The sequence below is a fragment of the Humulus lupulus genome, chromosome X (genome assembly GCF_963169125.1).
Source record: "Humulus lupulus chromosome X, drHumLupu1.1, whole genome shotgun sequence".
Classification (NCBI taxonomy): Eukaryota; Viridiplantae; Streptophyta; class Magnoliopsida; order Rosales; family Cannabaceae; genus Humulus; species Humulus lupulus.
Genome location: NC_084802.1, coordinates 146,722,668 through 146,737,329, shown reverse-complemented (window position 1 = coordinate 146,737,329; position 14,662 = coordinate 146,722,668). Strand labels below are relative to the sequence as shown.

Sequence of the window (14,662 nt, the reverse complement as noted above, 5' to 3'; positions counted from 1 at the left end):
AAGCCTAAGCTGCAGGAACCAGCCAGGTCCCTGATCAGCCCGCTGGAGTAGGGACAGAGGTCATGGCAGTGACCCAAAACGTCACACATAACAACCAGCTCGGCGGAGGCAAAAGAAAGGGGAATGGCGAAAATAGCCAGCACGGCCCAAAGAAGAATAAGTTCGTAGACAAGTTCAAGCCCATCTACGTGACTTATACAGAGCTCACTCAGTCTAGGGAGAATATTTTCCTGGCTAACTCTACTCGCCTCCTCTGGAAGAGGCCGGAGCCGTTGAAGCACCAAAAAGGGAAGAGAGACACCTCCAAGTTTTGCCATTTTCACAATGATGTTGGCCACAATACTGATGATTGTAGGCATTTGAAAGATGAGATCGAGACTCTCATTCGAGTCGGCCCCTTGGCCCAGTACGCGCGAAACAGGGTTCCAGCAAGTCGATCTGCTCCAGAAGTCCCGGCCAGTCAGCTCGGGTCTTGGGTAGATCAGGATGTCCCTCCTCCCGTGATGGGAGGGGAGATATCCACCATCTCTGGAGGTCCGCATATGGCTGGCACGAGTAGGGGTGCCCAGAAGAGGTATGTGAACGAACTTAAGGCGCACAATGGAGTAGAGTTCGTCCTGGAGCAACGCTGCCAAAGCAGCAGCAATTGGAGAAGCAACCAATCATTTTTACAGAAGAAGATGCGGGCCATGTCCAGTTCCCGCACAATGACCCTCTGGTCGTAGCAGTTCAGCTCGCTAATCGAAGGTTTAGGAGGGTTCTGATCGACAATGGGAGCTCGGTGAACCTCCTATTTCGTTCCACGTTAGAAAAGATGGGTTTGACTGTCGCCGAGATGAAGGCGACCTCCATGGTGCTATATGGTTTTTCAGGAGAAGGATCAGCGGCTATAGGGACTATCGAGCTGGTGATCACCCTGGGGGAAGGACCTCGGACAGTCTCCAAACTCCTCGAGTTCGTGGTCATCGACTGCTCCGCTGCGTACAACGCAATTTTGGGACGACCTACGCTCATAGCTTTTAAGGCCGTCACTTCCATCCGCCACCTCGCGATGAAATTCCCTACTTCCATGGGAATATGCACTGTCCATGGCGATCAGCTCGCCACCAGGGAATGCTACAGCATTTCCATGAAGGGAAAATCTAAACCTGGGCAGCTGGCAATGGCCATCCAAGGTGGTGAAGAGGAATCTCAAGAACCCTTAACTGATCCTGAGATTGAAAAACCTCAAAGCACCGAAGGGGAAAATATAGTCTTATGTGAGGATATCGACCCCTGAATAGGCGAGGACAGATCCGAGCTCCAGGCTATTGAGGAGCTCGAGGAAGTAAAAATTGTTCCGTAGAACCCATCGCGGATGGTCAAGCTCGGAAAAAACCTCTGCAGTGAGAGGAAGGGGGTGCTGATCAGATTTCAGCGGGATAACCTGGATGTGTTTGCGTGGTCACACAAGGACATGGTGGGAATCAGCTCGAGTGTCATCATGCACACACTTCATCTGGATAAAAGCGTTCCTGCAAAGTCCCAGAAGCAGAGACGCCTAGGAACAACCCGGGCTGAAGCCTTAGAGGAAGAAGTAGCCCGGCTACAAAAATGCGGCTTTATCCGTGAAGCCAAGTTTCCGATTTGGGTCGCCAACCCCGTGCTGGTCTCGAAGCCCAACGGGAAATGGCGGACCTGCATCGACTTCTCCGACCTAAAGAAAGCCTGCCCCAAGGATTGTTTTCCATTGCCAAGGATTGACCAGTTGGTGGATGCCACGGCGAGGCACGAGCTCATGTCCTTTATGGACGCGTACTCAGGCTACAATCAGATCGCCATGAATCCGGCGGACCAGGAGCACACCAGTTTCATGACCCCGACTAACGTTTATTGTTACGAGGTCATGCCCTTCGGGCTGAAGAACGCCGGAGCTACGTATCAAAGGTTAGTGAATAGAATGTTCACAGGCCAGATCGGAAAAAACATGGAAGTGTACGTTGATGACATGCTAGTCAAGTCAAAGACTACCGATAACCATGTTTCCGACCTGGAGGAATGCTTCAAGATACTACGGGAGTATGGCATGAGGCTAAATCCACAGAAGTGCACCTTTGGAGTCGCATCGGGAAAATTCCTGGGTTTCATCGTCAATACCCGGGGAATCGAGGCGAACCCCGACAAGATCAGATCATTGCTCGAGCTTCCCTCACCCAGGTCGCGCAAAGATGTCCAAGGCCTGACAGGAAGGGTGGCAGCCCTCAATCGGTTTATTTCAAAGTCCACCGATAAGTGCTTGCCATTCTACAACCTGCTCCGAGGAAATAAGAAGTTCGAATGGACAGAAGAGTGCGAAAGTGCTTTCCTCGACCTGAAGGCACATCTGGCCGAGCCACCCGTACTATCCAAACCAAAAGCAGGAGAGCCTCTTTTTCTATATCTAGTTGTCACAGAGGATGCAGCTAGGGCTGTATTAGTCTAGGAAGAAGACCAGATTCAGAAGCCAGTTTATTACATCAGGAAGAGACTTCTCGGAGCTGAATCCCGGTACCCGTTGATGGAGAAATTGGCATTCTGACTTATCATGGCCTCGGGAAAGCTCAGGCCGTACTTCCAGTCCCACTCAATACACGTCATGACCGATCAGCCTTTAAGGTAGGTTTGGGAAAAACCTGAAGCATCGGGACGCTTGTTAAAGTGGGCAATCGAACTCAGTCAGTTCGAAATTTTGTACACTCCGCAAACTGCTATAAAGAGTCAGGCGCTGGCCGATTTTGTAGCCAAGTGCACAGGATTCCGGGAGGATCCTGCAGAAGACTCACCCTAGGTCACCTCGGCCTAGGCATCGTGGATGGTTCATCCAAATAGAACGGATCCAGAGCTGGAATCATTTTGATATCCCCTGAAGGACATAGATTCCACTCGGTGCTGAGGTTCGGATTCAAGGCCTCCAACAACGAGGCCGAGTACGAAGCTTTGCTGGCCGGGCTAAGGATAGCCCAGGAGCTGAGGGCGAGCTCCGTCCAGTGCTTCAGTGACTCCCATCTCGTGGTAAACCAAGTTCTGGGCGAGTATCAAGCACGAGGACCCAAGAAGGCTGCCTACCTAGCAAAGGTAAAAGTTGAGCTGTCCGTGTTTAGGCGAGGCTCGATCGAGCAGATACCTTGGGAGCAGAACGCCAATGCGAATGCTCTTGCCAAGCTTGCCACCTTTGGGGAGACGGAGACCTTGGGGTTAGTGCCAGTAGAATTCTTGGAGAAACCAAGTATAGAAGAAGTCGGGACGGAGGTCAAGATGATCGACGCCAGGCCAACCTGGATGACTCCCATCCTTGAGTATCTCACCGAGGGAAAGCTACCTGAAGGACGTAATGATGCACGGCGAGTGCTGTATCAAGCTCCCAGGTATACGGTAGTAGACGGGGTGTTATACCAGCGTGGACACTCCCTACCTCTCCTACGATGTGTGCTTCCAGGCGAAGCACAGGCCATCCTACAGGAGGTGCATGAGGGTTTTTGTGGAGATCACACTGGGGGGCAAAGCTTGGCCTTAAAGGTCCTGAGGCAAGGTTATTACTGGCCAACTTAGTCCAAAGACTCGATCTCATACATGAAAAAGTGTGACAAGTGCCAGCAATTTGCCACAGTTGCCCGAGCTCCCCCAGTCGAGCTGAAGATGATCTCTTCCCCATGGCCGTTTGCAGTTTGGGGGATCGACTTGGTTGGCGCCCTCCCTACTAGAAAAGGCGGGGTCCGTTACGCCGTGGTGGCCATCGAATACTTTACGAAGTGGGCTGAGGCAGAACCTTTGGCAACGATAACTTCCAAAAAAGTCCTTGACTTCGTGGTTAAGAACATTATCTGTCGATTCGGGCTGCCCAAGAAGATTGTTTCCGACAATGGGACTCAGTTCGACAGTGACCTGTTCACCGAGTTTTGTGAGAGGTACGAAATTGTGAAAAGTTTCTCCTCCGTGGCCTATCCTCAGGCGAATGGTCAGGTCGAGGCTGTCAACAAGACGTTAAAGGCGAGCCTCAAAAAGAGACTAGACGAGGCGAAGGGAGTCTGGCCAGAACAGCTCCCCCAGGTTCTCTGGGCATACCGGACCTTGCATCGAACCCCTACAGGTCACACTCCTTTTTACTTGACCTTTGGGAGTGAGGCAGTCCTCCCTGTGGAGATTAAGGTGCTTTCGCATAGGGTCCAGTCATACGATCAGGACCGTAACCATGGGCTACTTTGCGCTTTCCTTGACTTAGTTGATGAAAGGCGATAGGATTCGCAACTCCAGCTCGCCCATTATCAGCAGAAGATCACTCGCTATTTCAACTCAAAAGTCAAAAACCGCGCCTTTAACATTGGCGACCTAGTCCTCAGGAGAGTTTTCCTGGCCAGTAAGGATCCGAAAGATGGAGTCTTGGGACCGAACTGGGAAGGGCCATATCAAGTCATCGAGGTCATTAGAGAAGGAACTTATAAATTAGCTCGGCTAGATGGAGGGGCAGTCTCACGAACTTGGAACGCCATCTATTTGAAGAGATATTATCAATGATTCACTTGTAAGGCCTGAAAGGCCATTTTTTATGTATTAAGCAATGAGAAATAACTTTTTGTTTATGTTTGTACATGTTTTCAAGTGTAATCTAAAGTAACCACGAAAGACCTTTTCCCAGTTACTTGGGGGGGCATATGGTACCCGGATATAACCAGGTCACCTTAATGACTTAGAAGTTGATTCATATCGATTCATCGTTGTTTTTCTTAAAAAACGCGAGATATTGAAAAGGATTAACACAAACTAAGTCCTATCTTGGATATAACCAGATCAAAAAGCTTAGATGTTGATTTAAATCTGTTGATCGTTGTTCTTCTTAAAGAGCACGAGATATTGATAGAAATTAACATGAACTAAGTTTTCAAATTAAGTTCCTGGATATAACCAGGTCAAAAAATTTAGAAGTTGATTTAAATCTATTGATCGTTGTTCTTCTTAAAGAGCACGAGATATTGATAAAAATTAACACAAACTAAGTTTTCAAATTAAGTTCCTGGATATAACCAGGTCAAAAAACTTAGAAGTTGATTTAAATCTATTGATCATTGTTCTTCTTAAAGAGCACGAGATATTGATAAAAATTAACACGAACTAAGTTTTCAAATTAAGTTCCTGGATATAACCAGGTCAAAAAACATAGAAGTTGATTTAAATCTGTTGATCGTTGTTCTTCTTAAAGAGCACGAGATATTGATAAAGAATTAACACGAACTAAGTTTTCAAATTAAGATCCTGGATATGACCGGGTCAGAAAAAAAAACTTAGAATTTGATTAAAATATATTGATCGTTGTTCTTCCTAAAGAGCACGGGATATTGATAAAAGTTAGCGCGAACTAAGTTTTTGAAAAAATTGTAACTGAAATGCGTAGAGGCAAAAGGGAGTTAATCAATTCAAAGGTAAAAATTAATTGTCTCGAGGTGGGAACACGTCATGCAAAAGTTACAACAAAAAAAATAAGAATGAAAGAGTGGGGGCAGAATGGAAAGCCCTAGGTTTCACCAGTTGGCCCCTTGGAGGTCACCGTCTCGCCCTGCTCAGCTGCACTAGAGACTTCCCCAACCTCGGAAGGTGCTTCTTTCTCGAGGCGAGCTTTGAATTTCTCCAGCAAGGGCTCCCAGACGTCCGCTGCCAAGAAGGAGAAGTCGGCGTCCTGATTATAGGCCCAGCAATGGTAGAACATGTCCTCCATGGCGGTGCCTGAAGTTGCCTGCTCGGCCTCCAGGGCGGCCTTGGCCTCGGCCTTCGCAGTGTCTAGATCGGCCCGCGAGGTGGTGAGGGCGGCTTTGGTTGTCTCGAGTTCTTGTAGCTTGGGACGGGCCTCTTTCAGCTCGGCCTGCGCGGGCGCCAGAGCGTCCGTAGCCGCCTGCAAGGAGGTCTGGTGGTTGGCCACAACCGCCTGGTGCTCGCTCTTCATCTCCTCGAACTGGGCCTTGGTCCTGGCTATGCTCCGATGAAGGGCAACGACACTTTGCAAAAACGGAGAGACACATGCCTTAGAAAAAAAAAAGAGAAGGGAGAAAGAAAAAACAGGGCAAGGCATGATAGTCAAAAACCATAAAAGGTTGAGGTTAGCTTACCGTTAGGGCCATGCCCAGTGAAGACTCCAGGACACCCACCGGGCTCCTAGTTTCGATGGCCCTGAGCTCCTTCTCGTTGAACTTATATATGTGGCTGACGGTGTAGTTCGCCAACTCATACACCGTCCCCCGGAAGGCCTCTGGAATCTTCTCCAGGTCCTGGGGATCAACCGGGATGCGCACCTCAGAGGTTGAAATTGCCGAAGTCCCGGGCTCCGTCCCTGTGTCCTGGACGAGGGCCGGAGCTTGCGGAGGGGGTGGGGGCATGCTGCTCCCCCCTGCGACAGGAGGAACAATTCCCACGACCTGAGTGGCGGGAGGCTGCTCTTTCTCCTTTGCAGGAGACTTGGTCGGGGTCCCGGCGGTTTTCTTTAAAGTCCAGGGCTTCTTCATTTTGGGCCCAGAGGCCCCGGCTGAGGGATTCCCCCCGGCGAACACAGCTCGAAGACTCCCCCCGGGCTGAGACATCTCTTCTGTCAAAACAAAGATATGGTTAGTACACAATTTAGCAGCCATTCAAAAACAAAAACAAAGAGGGAAAAAGAGAAATTCAAGTATATATATATATATACTAAAAGGGATCCTACCCCCCGAGCTAGAAGAAGAACCTATGGTTACGACCATCGGCCCCGGAGCTCCTGCGGGAGAATCTAAGTCGATTATTTATCGAGCTGGCACAAGTTCTGGATCTGACTCTGGTTCCGGGCTAGATTCTTCTACATATTGCCTAAGTCATGGAGCTACGGCACCCCTCCGGAGTTATGGCCATGACCGAAGGTTGGTCCCATACTCCTCAAATAGGATCAACCTAAAGGCTAGGGTGTTATCTACGACTACGGTACCCCTAGGTCGGCTATCTTGGTAATCCAGCACGAGTTGGTCGACAAAGTGAAGCAGGGTTGTATCCAGGTCCGGATCACTTCGGTGACGTTGGACGAGCTGTCTGGGATTGAACCTAGCTAGCCGGGGGTCGACAATGGCCCTATCTAAATTCCTAAACATGTAAGGGTTACCTTGGCCAGAAGGACCCGCGGCTGCTCCGGACCTGATCCTCTCCTCGTCCGTTCTCTGGGCGACCTCCAACGCCCACTTCCTGTTCCTCACGAGGGGAACCTCGTCCTCCTCATCTCCATCCCCCGCGGCCCCCTCCACGATTGTAGGCCTAGTATCGCGAGCTGGGGGAAGCGCCCGAAGCCTCCTTAGGTTCAGAGTCTGATTTGGGAAGATCAGCTTACAGGCCACCATCGTCTTGTCTGTCATGAGCACACGGTAATCCTTTTCACTAAGGGGCAAGCCCGCCAGTGTCTCGTACTGGGCCCCGAGGGTCACAGATTTCTCTATCCTCGTGAAGATAGCTGCAGGATTAATCTAAGTCAGAAATGGATACAGGAGGAGCTAAACGATACTTAACTTAAAAGCTAAGGTTGTAAAGCACTTACGAGGATGATTGAAGTAGTGGAGCTCGCAGTTTCGGAACCCCATCGACATAAAGAATTGATCTTTGAATTCATTGGGGTGGCTGGGCAGATCAATGACCGCAGCCGTGTTAGGGAACTGGGTTAAGTAATAAAACCCATGGCCTCGCCCCCGCTGCTCCGGGCTGGCCTTGAGGCAGAAAAAGTACAAAATATCTGCAGGAGTGGGTACCTCCCACTCCTGTTTCAAGAATAAATATCTTAACCCCGCCAACAGCCGATAAGAGTTGGGGGGGAGCTGGAATGGGGCCAACCTCACGTAATTGAGGAAATCAGCAAAATACTGATCCAACGGGAGGAAGGCCCCCGCCTTAAAATGCTCGTCACTCCAGGCCGAGAATGCCTCGTCAACCGGCGCGTAGCTCCGCTCGCCCTCTGTGGGAGGTCGGGCAACCACGGATCCTCTCCCCAGCCCGATGTTATGGGAGAGGAATATTTTGTTGACCCTCGCCTGTTCAGTGATCTTTGAAACGATCCTCTCTACCTCAAAGATTGCGTCAGGAGCCACCTCGAGCTCCTGTTCCACCACTGGCCCGAAGTTGGGGATCGAGGATTCGGCCATCACCTCATTTCCTTTGTCTTGACGGGAGGACGAGCTTCCTACAAGCTTCTTGGGAGCATTCTTCTTGGGTCCCATCTGGTCGCCTAGCAAACAAAAAGAAGAAATTTTAGAAAAAGGCGACCTAAGGTGGAAGAGAATCTGAATGTGTTTCTTTGACACGAGCTGAGGTAAGCCCAGCCCGTGGAGAGTGAGACCACGCGATTCTAAGAACATGCGCCTGTGCTCCCAACAAATCCCCAATTACTCGGAATTCGTGTGTCAGGAGGGTCAGGATAGAATTTGCCTTGGAAGGAAAGTTTCAGTGGGCAAGAAAGGAAAAACCGACTGTGAAGTTTGTCCCCTAAGCTACCCGGTTTTGCACCCAAAAATACCGAATACTCTAAACCAGCATACCAAAAATCCTACCCAGAAATTTTCCCCAGAAAATGCATCCTTTAAACCATGCTCCTAAACGGTTTTCTACTACAAAGATAACCTAACCTAGAAGGCTTTCACCCTTCATTCCCACTAAATCCAGCAAAACCCTTGCATGTGGCTACAGTAAATTTTTACCTAAGCTACAGGAAAAAATAATTTTGAAACATGCACAGTCAGGAGACGTACAGAGTGTTTGGCTGGGAAGTGGATGAGGATATCGCCTAGGTTGGGGGCTTCTTCGGAGCAGTTGGTTCCAAGGCTTCGAAGGAGTCTTTGCGCCTGAACTTCTTGAACGTTAGGAATGGCGGTCGGGAAGAAGAGGGTTTTTTCTCTTGAAGATGAGGAGAGAAGAAGAGGAAAATTTTTGAAAAATTTCAAATGAGCGGGTGGCCCGTGCGTAAGGTGGCCACCCCTTTTTATATGCATGAAGGGTCACGTGAAGAGGGCCGTTGGATTGCCCTGATGTGGGATCCAAGGCCCTCCACTCGAAATACGAAACGACGGCTGGGCATAGGCCAGGCCATTAAATGGGGTTCTCGAAAGACGTACCGTCACCAACCATGATGTTCCACGCATTCGGCGGTTGCGTAGAATGTGGAATACGAAGAGTTCAGGGGGAAGCCTAAAAGCCCCTATTGTGGCCCTACACGACGTCGTGTACCACGAGCAGGGGCTTGGGGGGCAGATGTATGCCCTGATTCTCCCACGGGCTGGTTAGCGAGCTGAGATACGGCCTAATCACGACTACCACGTGAACATCCCCAAGACTGGAGCTGCCATCGTAAGGTCCTACCTCCTTAGCTCGAGGTAACCTAAGGGTTCGCCAAGATTGCTTAAGGACTGAGCCTGGGCTCTGAAGACCACAGGTCGAGGGAAGCATCCAGCTCGTGGTACGAGCTGGAGTTGAAGGCTGTGACCTTTTATAAAGTCAATCACGCAAGGTAAACGTGCATATATTAGACATCACGTGTCTGATATACCCCTAACTTCTCGGACACGCAGCAGGAACGTGCGTATTCAGACATCCACGACTGGTTTGGGCCGTGCGGCCCATTATCCCCTTACCTATTGATTTGACCACACTTATGTGTCAGGTTTAGGAATTAATCATGAATGTCACAGAGTTGACATGATAGGTAAGAAGGTCACGGGATGACCTTCTTACCAACTCCTAGGTGCCATTTAGGTGGCTTACCTTCTTGTCATCCAGTCCTGTGAATTTTGTTTCCATCTCCCTATTATGTTTCCATCTCCACTTCCTCTTATGTAAACATTGGTCTGTAACGTGTATGACTTATCTGGGGTTGTCCCTAATAACTCAATATCAATTTCTTCATGGTTTTGAGGATGGTCTTCGTTGTTAGAAAGCTGTCAAAATTTTTCGATAAGTTATTGATAAGTAAACTAGAGAACTACGTGACGTACTCTTTTTATTGATAAGTGAAAATTGATTAATTAGTAATTAATGAACATACAATTATTATGGTTTATTATTATTATTATTCACTGTAAATGTATCTATTTCAAATTCAGAGATACAAGAGTTTAAAGTTGCTAGCTACTCAAAAATGGAAAATAGTACTGGAATCTCAACAACTAATCCAACCTGATCAAATAATTGAACCAAACTACCATGATTATACCTTCTGTTTCTCTATTTCTTCGCCAAATTCATATGTCCATAAAATAATATCAAATTAATTAAGAATTCTAATATAATATATATACTTGGAAAAACATGATCATATTACAAGTAGCCGTACATGCAATTGTGCTAAATTATATCATAACATTTGAGAATTTACATTGTTTTTGTTTTTATTTTTTCTTTTTACCTTATTACTAGCTGTATATATCTAGGTCATTGTTTTCTTAATATTATATAATTTATAAAGGTGATGATCAATAAAAGGAGTACGTATCTAAGCCTAGAGAACTACCCACTTCTCTTTCTGATCTAAAGCATTGACTCTTGCGAATTGCTAACACCACGACTCAGGAATACAGGTGAGGGCTGGTCAATTATTGCTCACATCGCCAATGTAACTATCGATCGCAAGAAAGGCTGATTCCTTATAATTTTCCACAACGATGACTGGTATTACTCTTTCATACTTGTTTACACTAATATATTTAAAAGCTGTTTATTTCCAATTACTTTAACTATATCTAACTATTATATTTTTAAATAGCAACTTCTAATCAAGATCTCTTGCCTTGGTTATATATATTTCAAAGCATCTGTTCTCGTGACCAAAGTCATTTTCTACCTCTCTGGCATAGTGACTTCACATTAATAATATTTAACTTCCATATAATGATTTAATATACTTGTCAATCTTTTAATATGTTTCTCATTTGTAGCATGTTCTACTTTTGACAATGATACATTTTCATATCTCCTTTTATTCTGGTGTGTTTCAATGTAGTAGTTTATAGTTTTTCTTTGGAAACTTAAGTAGTTTATCTTTATTTCAGATAAAACTGATCGTTCAATACATTGAGAAGAATACTTAATGTTCTAAGGTCATGCTCAAAAATCCTGCCTTTGAAGAAATTAGTTTTCATGTCTTCCATTACCACAATTATTTGCACTAGAGAACCCGTGGCACCAGATGTACTAGTTGAGGAGACATGAGAGCTTCATAACCTGTTTTCTGTGAGAAATCAAAGGTGAGTACATGTATTTGACACTAGTACTGTACACCCCTATATAGGCGTGTTAAACCATGATCATGGACTGTATTAATTTAGGCATGTCAAATATAATAATTGCAATTCTTATGTGAGCTATAATGTCAATTAGATTCCATATGTTCATATTTGTGGTGCCAAGCCCTTGATTTCTTAAAAACAATGGAACACAGTGGCCAATAAAAAACTAGAGGATCAATAACCTTGAAACTTTAACAAATAAGCTATCACAGTGGCCAATCCTTAATAGCTGTTTGCTTATGGTATTATGAGTAGAAGGCAAAGTTGGAGGAGGCTTTGATGGTTGTGACTTTTTGGGAAGAACTATGTTGAATATGCGAGTAAAGTAGGTACAAGTTCATTCCTTTCGTTTATTAGTCGAACATTGTTAAATTATTGAATATAATGTCTAGTTCAAATGTTCAATTACTTGAAAATGAAAAGATATATGCTCTGTTATATTGAGTTTTTTTGTTATGTTTCTTGTTTCGTCATGCATAATCATTTATCTACTTCATTATATTTCTTTAGTTTTTTCTTTTTGTTCATGAAGATTAATTACAAATAATTTTAAAAGGTGTCCTGGAATTCTGATTTGTTCTTGTCCTTGTGATTACACATCCAAGATGGTTATGCTTTGGGCTTAGCAGTATAAGAACAATAATCAAAGTCTTAGATATTTGCATATGGTTTTTGCAAGTCTTTTTCTCTAGTTTGTGATATAAACACTGGTTTTGTTTTGTTGTTTAGACTTTTTTGATCAATTTTACTTCTCGATTAGATGAAAGAGAAGTATGTATGTTTACCTTGTCTCCTGTTGTAGGTCAATTGTATTTTTGGGTATTTATTTCTTTCTCTGTGTTTTAAATCAATTGTGTGTTTTTTCTTTTTTATGTTTTCAGGTGGTGGTACTCATGATGATGAGGATTTCAGATTGTATTTTGTATTAAGCATAAATTAATTAAGTTGAGTGTTTGTATCTATGTTTTTGTTCTTGATATTCTAAGTTTAATTTTGTACTGGATTTTATTTCTAATTTTGTATGATGTTGGAAAATATACTACTTATTACTATGTCATTTTGTAAAATTTTCATTGCAGATCGGATATAGACTTGTTGATTATGCTCAAATTTATTGGATGATTAAATTATTCTTTCGTGGACTGCTCAATTCTATCCACCAAAATTCTGTAAGAGTAAAGGAAATCTCAATATGAAAGTTACAAGACTGCGACTCGGGATTCATGCAACAAGACTGTGAGGCATATTTGTGTCAAAGATGAAAGTCATAGACGTGTTGTTATGATTGTTCTTTATTTATTTTTTTATTTTTGGATAATTTGTTGTGTTTGAGAGTATGGTTTGTATATGAGTTTGATTTTGGACAATTAATAAAGATGTATTTTTAGAGTTATTATATTGAATAAATTTTTGGTTTTTAAATTTATATTATGGTTCAAATGTTATGTTTTGTTAATCTCACATTTGATTCAATATTTACGTAATTTTTAAATTTATATACTATTAGTGTAAATATGTTTAAGCAACTTATTTTGTAATTTTTGATATAATTTTTGGCGACAATTATTAATTGTCATTGTTGAAAGAAACAACGATAATTTATATCTATTGGCGTAGCCAGTAACAGTGACAGTTTTTAACTGTCAGCATACCTAGCAACAACGATAGCTTTTAACTGTTGGCATTGCTAGCAATAGAGACAACTTTTAACTATCGTCATTGCCAACAACAGCAACAATTTCTAACTGTTGGCGTACCACCCCTTCACTGGCATAGACAAATATGGCATTTAGCTGACTGTCGTCGTTGCTCAATAGCGACAGTTAAAAACTGTCAGGAAAGTCTAATTTTGTAGTAGTGTATCCATCGAGTTTTTCTCAACTAGAAAGAGCTTAACCTCCTCCTCCACAAGTTTCTCAAACAAGCTCTTTGGAGAATTCGATGAAAGAGTATATGGCCAAGAATGATGCAGTAATTCAAAGTCAAGCAGCATCTTTGAGGAATCTAGAGATTCAAATGGGCTAGCTAACTAATGAGTTGAGGAATAGACCATAAGGCACCTTGCCTAGCGATACCAAAAATCTAAGGAGAGATGATAAAGAGCAATGCAAGGCGATCACCTTGAGGAGTGATAAAAATGTGGAGTTAAATTAGGAGAAATCTAAGAGGGAAAGTGAGCCCACTTCAATCCAAAGTAGTGTGGAAAAAGGAGAAAGAGTTGGAATTTCAAATACGTCAAAAGCTGATCCTGAAGAAAATGTTGTAGTAATTCCTCCGCAAAATGCATCAGAGAAGCAAATTAGTAAGCCACCTCCACCATTTCCCCAAAGATTTCAAAAGAAGCAGCAAGATAGCCAATTTCGAAGATATTGGGATGTTTTGAAGCAACTCCACATCAATTTACTTCTGGTGGAAGCTTTGGAACAAATGCCTAATTATGTGAAGTTCTTGAAAAATATTTTGACAAAGAAGAGGAGGCTTGGAGAATTTGAAACGGTTGCTTTGATTGAAGGCTGTAGTGCTATTTTGAAGAATAAAATCCCTCCAAAGTTGAAGGATCCTGGCAGTTTTATAATTCTAATTTCTATTGGGGGAAAAGAAGTTAGTAAAGCTCTGTGTGATTTGGGGGCTAGCATTAATTTGATGCCCATGTCCATTTTTAAGAAGGTTGGAATTGGAGAAGCAAGGACAACTACAATCACTTTGCAATTAACTGAATGCTCTATGGTGCATCCAGATGGAAAGATTGAAGATGTCCTAGTACAAGTTGACAAGTTCATTTTTCGGCGGATTTTATTATTCTTGACTATGAGGAAGATAGGGATGTACCGATCATTTTGGGGATACCATTTCTTGCCACTAGAAGGACTTTGATAGATGTTGAAAAATGAGAGCTCACCATTCGAGCTCAAGATAAACAAGTAACATTCAAAGTTTTTAATCCTATACGCTCCCCTAATGAAGTTGAAGCTTGCTTAGCCATAAGTGCTTCCAACTTCAAGTTGATTGAAAAGATGCATGCAAAGCATAGCAAGGGAGTGAGGAAAAATATCCCTTTTGAAGAAATTGAGAAAGGTGGTGAGCAATGGAAAAGCAAAGAAAAAGAACCATTCCATCCTAAAAAACTACGAAGTAAAAGAAGAAGAAAATGAAGCATAGAGGAAAACCTCACACAAATGTTGGAAGTTGGGAAGAGAGTGTTTTTCTCAAATTCTCTAGTGAAATCAAGGTGTGATGGTGGGTTCTTAGTGAGCAAGGTGTTTTCCAATGGTGTGGTGGAATTATATGATGCACATTGGGGGATAACACATAAGGTAACAAGGAAAGGAGTAAAGTTTTGGGGAAGCGAGGTTGAGCAATACCAAACCTCGGTTTCCTTG

The 14,662-nt window shown here is 44.1% G+C and overlaps 1 protein-coding gene and 1 long non-coding RNA gene across 2 annotated transcripts; both read left to right on the top strand.

Annotated features, from left to right (window-relative positions):
- Positions 1–10,494: 10,494 nt before the first annotated feature.
- LOC133803607 (uncharacterized) lies at positions 10,495–12,305 on the top strand. Its single transcript, XR_009878069.1, has 2 exons — positions 10,495–10,665; positions 11,046–12,305. It is a non-coding gene; the product is annotated as an uncharacterized LOC133803607 (long non-coding RNA).
- Positions 12,306–13,235: 930 nt separating this feature from the next.
- On the top strand, positions 13,236–14,156 carry LOC133806349 (uncharacterized). The gene is made up of 2 exons (XM_062244461.1): positions 13,236–13,253; positions 13,437–14,156. The coding sequence occupies exons 1-2, from the start codon at positions 13,236–13,238 to the stop codon at positions 14,154–14,156; spliced, it is 738 nt and encodes a 245-aa protein (XP_062100445.1).
- Positions 14,157–14,662: the final 506 nt, after the last annotated feature.